Raw genomic sequence first — 10,661 nt, 5'->3', positions numbered from 1 at the left:
TTTCCAGGAATAAACATATCTATAACATAATAATCACTCTTCATTCTATAATAACAATATCATAAAAACAGAAATGATAACAGATGAAACCAGCTTAGATGAAACCAGCTCGACCTCTCGAACAATGGCTCACCTACAACTGTACACCCTGCTAAAATATCAGGTCTGTCTTGATATGTCATGGCTTAATCTAAGAGAGCATGGGAACATTTTGGATGTAACCCATTTGGTAGAAAAGCACTCTAATCGCTTACTTTGGAAAAACAAAAACTCCATCATATGTAAAAGTCTTGTATTAAAGGTCATAAAGACATAGGAAAAAGTTAAAAGTATTAGCAGTAAAAAGTACTTAGCCTAAGTATCAAAAGTAAAAGTACTGACTGAAGAATGGTCTTTGTCACAGTGTTAAATTATTGATGCATAAACATTTAAACAGTATTTGAGCTACGTCTAACTATTTCATTATACTGTTTGGGGGCCTTAAACTACAGAAATATGTCTCAAGTTTTGAGGATTGTTATACTTTTAGATCAGATGAAGGATTACATGCTCCTCCAGAGGTTTGGAAAACTGTCTAACCTCTTTCCATTTCTAAAACTTATTAGATAATGTCAGAAATGCATTAGCCTAATGGAGCTAAAACAAGGCTGACTAGAAGTTTTTTTACCCGACAATAGTAATGTGACTTTATTTTATACTGAATGTAAAATCTTAAAAGTAGTAAGTAATTCCTTTGAGTGGTAGTGGAGTGAAAGTAGAAAGTATCCCAAAAATGAAATACCAGTAGTAAAGTAACATTGCTGCAAATATACTCTACTTATATACTACACCTCTGCCTGATCCCAAATAAGCAATGGTCCCCTGAATGAAACATCTGTTATAAACAGACACATTTCACAGAGGAGAATTTGGATGACAGTATGTTTCACTGCTGATGATTCACCCATCCTGTACTTTCTGGCATCAGTGCATCCACGTGTTAAATACAGACTCCATCAGAGAGTGGTGGATATACGTGACAGACACTGCTGGTGAAAGAAGGGAGTGGGAGGACTGAAAAAAGCCACCCAGCTCTACTCATTGTCAGAAAAGATCAGTGACAGCATGAAAAATTGTAGAATTTCCGGGAATTACTGAAGCCAATCGTGACAAGATTCAATTGAAATATTGAAACCATTCTCATTTGAACACATCAAAATAAAACACACTGGAAAAGAAAGTATCCCACCCTCAAGTTGAAATTATTTATTTAATTAATAAATTATGATAGTGGATGTGCGTGCATTCATATTTGTCTTTGACTTTGTTGAATTTATTAAATCCAAAGTGAATACTGTTGAGTTGATTTGTCAGTGCTAATCTCTGCAGGTTAGCAGCTGTGGGTGATGATTCTGACAACAGGTAGCATATCCTGGAGAAAATTAAAGGCAGCCCATACAGACATTGTACAGACTATAATTAAACTCTAATCTATAAACTATTTTCGGCAAGCAATCAGCAATTCTATTTGATCCTGAACCACAAAACTAAACCAAACTAAACTTTGTTTGCTCAGTGTAGCACCAGCTATTTTTTGTCTCCTTTTTTTTTTTAACTCCCTCACAGTACAGCTAGACCAAACACCAATTCATAATTTTTCAGTCTAAATGCACATGGCGTTCTGCAAACAAGTGAAGTTTGCAGAATCAGCACAGGAGCTGCATCTGACTGTAGTTCAGCAGTAAAATTACTCAAATAGTTTTATTAAGAATAAATACACACTATGTTTCAGGTGTGATTGGTTACCTTGCCACAGTTTTCTTTAAACATTGTGTATATTTAAACATCAACTCACTCTTTCTGGTCCTGGGTCACTTTGTACTGGTATATCTTTATGCAATGGTGCATGCTGTCGGACACTGCTAGTTGGCCCTCAGGTAGCAGGGTCAGGCCACGCGGACTACTCAAGCCCTGAATTACCATGGGCCACCCCACTCCCTGTGCCGGGTATAACAGGACTCTGTGCTGCTCCCCCCAGTCTGCAACCAGCACATTACCATCTGTATCTATACAGATGCCCCAGGGGCAAGCCAGGATGGGTCCCATACCAGCACATACACCCAGAACTCTCACTGTGTTCCAGCCTGGCTCCAGCACTTTGATGCAAGGCACACAACCTGTTTCATTGCCCCTTTCAGACACAGCTACCATGCCTGAGCTCAAGCAAGCTGCCACTAAGTAGGGCCGGTGAAATCCGGTCACCACTGTGCGCTCAAGACGGGAGCCTGTCTTAGGGTCAAGCTTTAGGGCAATGAGGGTACCTTTCCGGATATCAGCTACCAAGAACTCATCCAGCCTGGTTACGGTTACACCCCTGGGAGCCTCAAGCTCATCTTTTGCGGAGCCCAACCCTGACCCTCCAAAGGTCTGGAGCAGGCGACCATGCCGGCTGAACACAAGCAGGGCTCGCTCAGCTGCACAGCTTAATGCAATCAAACCCTTAGCATTGACAGCAATATCAAAGTAGTTCCGACATCGTCTGGCAGAGCCATCAGAAGTTGGGGAGGTCACTTGCTGGAGGACATTGCCCCGAGGGTCAGTCACCTGTTTCAAAGTTTAAATTTAGTTTTGGTGGCATCGGTGGCAGTTTTATTTGCTATAGCACACACTGTATGTTGTACATGTCTGAAAGACATTTAACACAACACATACCTGAACACGTGCATTTCCGCAGTCCACTATAAAGAGTTGGCCCTGTGGTGAGGCATGGATACCACTTGGCAGGGTAAGGTCAGCCCGACCTGAACCCTGTTTCCCAAACTGCCTGATCAGATGGACTCCTCTGGGGTTGAATGCTGTCAAGGAATGGTCTCCTTCTTCTTCCAACTCCACCAGGGCTGGCTCACCTCTCTCTCCTTTGCCTCTCTTTGGCTCTTGAGAGGAACCATCTATGACAGACATGGATAAAGACCTAGCCACCAGGGGCTGTTTTAAGCCTTGCTTGTGTTTCTGTGGCTGGTGCAGAATATTATGACTTCTATATGTAGGGTACAAGAGGGTCTGTCCCATGTCAGAGACCCTAGGCCCCCTACTGAGAGTTGGTGAGGTTGAGGTGGAGCTTGACATGGAGTTGAAGTTGCCACACTTTACCCTCCACACTCCCACGTGCTCATTCGTCCCACCGCTGATCAGCGGGCATGTCTTGTGTGTCAAGTCCACTGCAGACTTTGATAGACGGCAATTGTAATTCAAAGAGCCTCTGTTCATGCTGTAGTCATGAGATGGGCTAACGATGAAAGTATAGCTGGAGTCAAGGCTGTCTGTTGGGGATGGAGCTCGGCCAGAGTCACCATGGGTCCCTAGAGAGTGTTCATCAGAGGACTGGCTGAGGCGAGAGTGAGGTCGGCTTCTGGAGGTGAGGTCTAGGCAGCTTTGGCTGGTTAGAGGCTCTCTTGGAGTCATCCTTGGGCATGTAAGGGCACTGTTGCCGTACCTCAAATGTCTACTATTGGAATCTTGATTCACTTTTCCTTTATTTCGATCCTGGTTGTCTAAACTCAAGCAGTGACTCAGCTTTGCATGCTCCCGTCTTCGTTCAGTTGAGGGGGACGGCTTCCTATCAGAGACCACAGTACGCAACTTCCTCTGATTTCTAGGAGAGTAGTGTTTTCCATTACTATTCATCTTGTACACCTGCTCCTTGCCTTCAGTATCCATGTTTTTAAGTACCGTAGGGACAGTCAGAAATACGTCCTCCCTTTGTGGCTGAAAGGAGGCTGATTCCATCTTGTCATCCTGGAATGACTCCATGTCAGATTGTTCACACTTTGGAAGCCAGTGACATATCTTTGATGAGGATAGCTTTTGTTCCTCCTCTGATTCCAGATCACTCCAGGTAGAGAGGTTAAGCTTTTTAACAACCCTGCCTGTTGGTGAGGTCCACCCCTGTCCTACGGTGCTTTTTTCTCCCCCAGCACCTTGATGGTTTGTGTCTTCACACTGCATCTCATGTGAATGGAGAGCACACAGCTGCCCCTGTGGCCCACAACCTCCGAAATGCAGGCACAGGCTTTGTTCTTGCACACGAATATCTCCAAAGGCGACAGCATTAGGTTGGGAGCTGGGTTTGAAGTTCACTTTCTTTAGGGAAACTGATATTTCCCAGGGTTGTAGGAACTCTGCAACCTCCTTCAGCAGCAGGTTCTTGTGTGGCCCACTTTCATCCAGACCCACCTCCTGAATCCGCTGCTGAAGTTGATCCAGTTTACGGAGCCTTTGGTCCAACAGGGATTGGCTGACCCGTGCTGCTGCCATATTCTCCCTCTGAACCTGCTCCAGACGCTGCTGTGTGTCCCGATGGTCCTGCTCCACCCTCTCAAGTAGGCGCCGCTCTTCTCTGCGTGCACCCAGGATGGCTCGCTCTAGACCCCGCTTCACAGATTCAGTCTCAGTTGCATGACCCTCTTGTAGGCGACGCAGCTCTGCCTCTGCCTGGGCAAGGTCGCATCGTGCCTGTGTTGCCCAGCATGGAGGAGACTGAGGCAGGAGAGCAGGTGAAGGACTGTCTGACTGACATTCGGGACTGGGGATGTGGGCTGGGATAGGGGAGGTGGGATTGCTATCCAAAGGAGTTCCGACAAACATCATGATGGATGTATGGATCTTTTATTTTCTAGCATTCAATTTGAGTTCCTGCAGAAAGACATAATAAAGGGAAAGGGAAGATAAATGCACACATAAACAACAAAATCATGAATATAATAAATTCTTAATGAACCCATGGTATGTCAGGTAATTAAGATTTTAACATTAAGAGTGATATTTGAATGAATACATAAAATGATTGTGATTTTGTGCTGTATAGGAACTGAATCAAACTCAAACAAAGGCTTAGGTACTGTAACCAAATTAATTCTTCACCTGAAATTGGAATGACTACCGAACACTTATTCTCACTGAATCAGAGAACTGTGTGCACCACAAATTTATAAAGTATGGTTACCAAGTGGTGACCCACTCATAAATAGCCCAATAAATATAGTTAAATATATTTTAGTTCAGAATAGGATCTAAAAGGTCCTTTTTTAAGGCTGTAACTTGTGATGTTGTAGTATTGGAGTAGAATAGTATGCAGAATATTGACCTGTGTACCTGCGCTAAGCATTGTGGTAGTGACATCCAAATATGAAACATTTCACTAGAATGACAATGACATTCATCAGACATGATTTTGATTGATATTTTATTAGAGCTTTTTCTGTGCTGCCAAGTGAACAGATGCTTATTGAAAGGTGATAGAGCTTTAAAGGAAGGCCATAAGAGAGACGAGGCAGTGGGCAGAAAGAACTAGCATAGAGGAGGAAGAAAGTTTTAAGTTTTGCACAGAGAAATATATTACCATTTCAAATGGCGGCAGACAGCCAGAAGCATCCAGAGTGGGCGGTAAAGAGACACCCCAAGTGTCAACACAACAATACTTCTCAACTCCCCAGTTCTGCAAACAGACCCTGCTTTGATATTTTATTCATGAGCAGAACAAAGTGATGTAGAGAAATAGCAGTGAAAGTCGTGACGTCTGTCCTCCGTGTGATGTATTGTGATAATACTGGAACCCCAGGGAGCCATCATATAATAAACAGAAGTTAGCATTTTTACTGGGAATACATTAGGAAGTTTATGGCCCTAAACAATTTTTTCATTTAGGGGAATGGGTACGGTTGCCAGTCTTATGCATGAATACTATATAATGCTTTTTTGCTACTATATATTTTGAAAAGGATTTCTAAAATGGACAAAACAAGCTACTTCAAACAAATAAGCATTTAACACAGCTGTACAAGGACTTTGCCTGTAATAAATGCAGTCTGAAATAATCAAATTGCAAAATATTTCTTTAAGTTAAGAGGAATAAGAATGATCAAGTATTCAGTGACAACATTTGGTACTTCACAATTATTACTCAATGGTTTGCACACAAGTATTCAAAAATGATCACACATAAACCCATTCTTATTGTTATGGTTCATTCCACGCTACTGAGGGCTTATGTGTTTTCATCTGTATGTTGAAGCTTAACAAGTAGTTTCAACATACATACAGCTTCAATATGTGGCCAATACTCAAAGGTAAACAACATATTGTGCTTTATATTTGCTCCCTGGCATTGTCATTTCTGAGTTTCATCAAAGTAAAGAAAAAATACAGCCACAACTGGTGATTGTGGGGTCCATGTAGTGTAAATGCTAACACTATGAGTGTAAAGAAGGTTAATTAGTATGCCATACTGCTCATTTTGAATGTACAATGGAGATTATACAGTGATTATAACATATTATAGCAGTGCTTCGGTTATAAAGTGAAAGTGGTGGAAAGTAATTGACATCAGTGTATCATTTATACCACAAACTATCAAATATTACAGTAAGAGAAGTCTAGAAGTACGCTGTGGGGTTGATCTAGAAAATTCAGTGGTACAGTGGTACTGTTTTCAGTCTGGTTATACATACAATGAAAGTCTATTTGATGATTATTTTTGGGAATCTGCCTCCCTTTCATTGACTATGAAACCCTTTAGAAATGTTGCAAATAGAATAACTGTGGAACTCTGCAGGTAACATACAGGTTAACATGTGTATCAGTCTGTGTGAGATTTGGTACATTTGGTTGAGAAAGAAATTGATTTTTCAGTGTTATGGTGCACCCATATGGGCGACGTGCTTTCCCACACATAAAGCCTTTTTCAACCAAATAGTTCTAAATACTGAATAACAGGTCTAAGTTATAACCATATCTTAATTTAGTGACATTCAATAGTTAGAGGAGAAGAAAAAGAAAGATCAAAAACAAGAAGAGAAAGAAGCCATTATTTTCGCTATTTAAAAATGCGATAAATTGTGGTACAAAAAATATGACATCAGGGATGCAAAATATTAAACTGGACCTCCAAACCCTCTAGTCCCTTGAATAGCTATTAATCCTAAACCTGACCTATGGATCCTATTTTTAACCCTAAACCTAACTGGTAGATGTACTCTTAATTGGCATCTTGATCCTGGCTTTATTTCCATCCTTAACCCTAGCCCCAATCTAATTCTGCAAGGCACTATGGGTGATAATTTTTCTTGGCTTTATTTCATGCACTTGGATTGACATAATCTCACAAATTGTAAATCTAATTAATATTTTTAATTTAATATATATCTTTACCCTAATCACTGGAGTTAATTGACTGCACCATCATAGAAAGTGTCATTGCTGAGATTGGGTAATTCTGTTGAGGATTCTGGTTCAGGGTCTTGTTGGTAAGTCTGGATTGTTTTCCTTTTAGTGTCTATGTCCTATTTAGCTTGTTGTTTAAATCTCATTCGGCATTTCATGATTTTACATTAACCATTGTATTGTAATGGACAAAGTTAGCAGCTAACATTGTTAGTGACTTATTATTTTATAGTTTTAGCCATGTGAATGCCAAAGACCTCCATTATTGTCCAAAGACTATTTAAAACACATCAACGTCGCACTGGCTGGCATATTCTTCATTACCATGAACACACACATTGTAGTTCATTTTAAATCAATCCCACATAAACTGTCCTCCCCAAATACTCACTAGAGGACCAAATGTGTATTTATCCGCAGATGAAAATAGTCCCCAACAAATACACTATTTCTTCCTGTTTTGAGTAACATTTGCTAAAACTTGCACTGCTCTACTCTGCTGTTTTAGGAAATTACTGAACTTTTTCATTTTTAAAAATGAAATTATACTGTATATTTGTGACCAGTTTCATTTTAAAGATTAAGTCTTCAGCCAGCGCCAATGGGCTTGGGGTTGAGTGCCACAGACAGGACGAGAAAGTCTGAAAGTATTGAAAAAACTCTTGTTGGTTTTGGACTTTCATGGGATTTGTTGACTACAACAAAGTATTGAATATCACCAGCCTTATCCATGTGAGGCGAAAATGGAGAGACGCACATGTCAATCATGCAATGGTCATGCACCGTACAACTTAGAGTTTGGAGTTTGATATTTTGAGCTGCAGCATTTGTAATATGTTTACACATATTTTGAATTAAAGGGGCTTTAACAGATTTAAATACCAGTAATACTAAGAAGCTGTCAGAGTAGCAGTTGATATAGGAGTTGAGGGAGTGTATTATGTTTGAATTAGTGTGGCATTTGTATCAGGGGTATGAATAATTTAAGCAAGTAGCCTACTGTAAGTCTACTTGCTGCGGTATAAGTTGCGTAACACATTACTAATTAAACATTCTGAAAGAATCCATTCTCCATATGAGTTACTTGTTCTTTTGATATTTTTGTTGACTTGTATTTGGGTAAAATAATGAATGCATAACTTTTACTTTCAATGGCCTGTTTTTCTTTCATTGTGGTGTAGCTACTTGTATTTAGGAATGAATTTTGAGTTTTCCTTCCACCACCAGTGCCAGTAAAGTTATTTATGTTGGAGATACGTGTGTCTGAGGCACTGTGCCAGTCCCATCTCTTTGTGTCACAGACCAGGTTTCCACTCACATTACTAAACTACATTATAGATGAGGAGGGTCCAGTTGCTCATGTTGTGAGTGCTGTGGGATAACTGGGTCACATTAGGAAAACAGTGAACCAGTCTTACTGCTACTGTTTGTCTAAAAAAATAATACTAAACTTTAGAAGGAATGAAAAGATTAGAATTAAAGTTTTAAAATATATTTATTTTTATTACCTTGCCAAACACTTTTCACGTTCACATTTTCACGCAAAAGAAAAATAAAGTCAAGGAGCACTCAATCAAATTGTACTTTATAATAAAACCATTAAAAACAGATTTTGTAGAACGATAAAAAACACAAATCCATCACTGTCTTACCTGTAGTCAGGTACCAGCGCTGCTACGACCCCATGCTCTGCTCTTCTTCACATCTCCCCACTTCTACCATCAACCTCTGGCCCTCCCTTTGTGCTGTTTCCCTTCTTGTTGGCTGTTGCTAGGAGACCACCAAGCAGACTCCAGTTTCCCATGTGTGCAGTGTGCATCCACAATTGACATTTTTCTTGGCACTTCAAGCTGTGTACTTTATGCTTTACTTGGAATCCTGCTGTGTGTTTTAGCAAATACCACATTAAATAATAAAGAGTCAGAGTGGGGAGCAAATTCAGTAATAACACAAACCATACGGGCTGATGCTTGAGGAGCCAACACTTCCTTATGTTGTGTTATACAGCTATGAACTTTGTATAGATGTGCTGTGTGTCTGCATTAAACACTGATTTCTAGGGTCAGCTAAGACAGGATTAGTGTTTGGCACATACTCAGTTCTGGGTTTCAGCCAGTTCTTTCTGCATGGACTTTAAATATTGAGTTTCTGTGGTGTACTGGTGACTAGGGCTGCAACAAACAATTACATTATCAGTTAATCTACCGGTCATTTTCTCAGTTGATCAATTAATCACTTCATCCATCAGAAAATAGTGAAAAATGCCCATCATAAGTTCCCAGACTCTATGGTGATGTCTCCAAATATCTCCAAAACCCACAGATTGTTAGCTGTCACAGAAAACCAGTAAATATTCACATTTGAGAGGCTGGAACCAATGAATTGGTGACCAGTCCAACTGGCGAGTATGTTTTTGCGTACATTTTTATCCTGGTTATGAGTCTTACTTGGAATATCCCTGTATACATGATTATAACATTATAAATGCTGCAACTAACGGTTATTGTCATCGATTAATCTCCTAATTATCTTCTCGATTAATCGTTTGGTCTGTAAAATGGCAGAAAATACTGAAAAATGCCTGTCACAATTTTGCAGAGCCTAAGGTGATGTATTCAAATAGCTTGTTTTGTCAGACCAACAGTCCAAAACCCAAAGACATTCAATTTGCAATGATATAAAACACAGGAAAGCAGATAATCGATCCAGCATAGCACTGGAAAAACTGGAATATGAAATATTTGCCATTTCTTCTCGCCCAATGTCAGCTGGGATCGGCTCCAGCCCCCCGCGACCCTCTAAGGATGAGCGGTGATAGATAATGGATAGATGGATATAATTTCTTCTTAAAAATGCCTTAAAACAATTGTAATTGATTACTCAACTAATCGTTTTAGCTCTTAACATTATCCAGGTTTCTTTGACTCCTCGACATCCAGTTATTTCTGTACTGACTCAAGTTAAGGATGAAGCCACTTTGGTTGCCTGGATAACTGCTTATCACTCTGCTGTTTTCTTCTCCATCTCGTCACCAGTAATGGAAGATGAGAATGCGAGTGAAAACAATTAAGAAGATGAAGTGAAGATGCAGACAAAGATCAGAAACTTAGAAACCAAGATACCTTAACCATCAAAGTAACCCTGTTTCTCAAAACCAGGCTATGGGCTTCTCAAGGTTTCTGAAAGCAGGATGTGTAAACATAAATGATACTCCAAAAACGTGAAATTGAGATACTAGTGTGCAGGAAAACATGCTCAATACATGCAGGGATGGGCTCCAGCCCCCAAAATGGATAAATAATAAATGAACACTGCTTAGTATTTGTGCAATGAGCATGTGAACATGCTTACTAGTCACAAGCGTTGCCAGTCTTTTATCACCATGGTTCCCTTCCTGGGGCTTAGGCTCAAGGTGTCCCAAGGGAAATTTGAGGAGTCACCAGATACTTCCATTACAAAAAATA

The 10,661-nt window shown here is 40.2% G+C and overlaps 1 protein-coding gene across 1 annotated transcript; it reads right to left on the bottom strand.

Moving 5' to 3' along the window:
- LOC122885051 lies at positions 1-10,661 on the bottom strand. The gene is made up of 3 exons (XM_044215666.1): positions 8,850-10,661; positions 2,692-4,671; positions 1-2,583 (listed from the first exon to the last, which is right to left on the bottom strand). Exons 2-3 carry the CDS (start codon positions 4,624-4,626, stop codon positions 1,831-1,833), a joined length of 2,688 nt encoding a protein of 895 aa, XP_044071601.1. The 5' UTR covers positions 4,627-4,671; positions 8,850-10,661; the 3' UTR covers positions 1-1,830.

This window comes from Siniperca chuatsi, linkage group LG12, assembly GCF_020085105.1.
Source record: "Siniperca chuatsi isolate FFG_IHB_CAS linkage group LG12, ASM2008510v1, whole genome shotgun sequence".
In the NCBI taxonomy this organism is placed as follows: domain Eukaryota; kingdom Metazoa; phylum Chordata; class Actinopteri; order Centrarchiformes; family Sinipercidae; genus Siniperca; species Siniperca chuatsi.
This window is presented reverse-complemented; position numbering and strand designations above follow the sequence as displayed.

Coding starts and splice junctions, on each gene's coding strand:
- LOC122885051 (XM_044215666.1), bottom strand. CDS start 4,626: ATGATGTTTGTCGGAACTCCTTTGGATAGCAATCCCACCTCCCCTATC. Junction 2,584..2,691: donor GCGGAAATGCACGTGTTCAG/GTATGTGTTGTG, acceptor ACTTTGAAACAG/GTGACTGACCCTCGGGGCAA.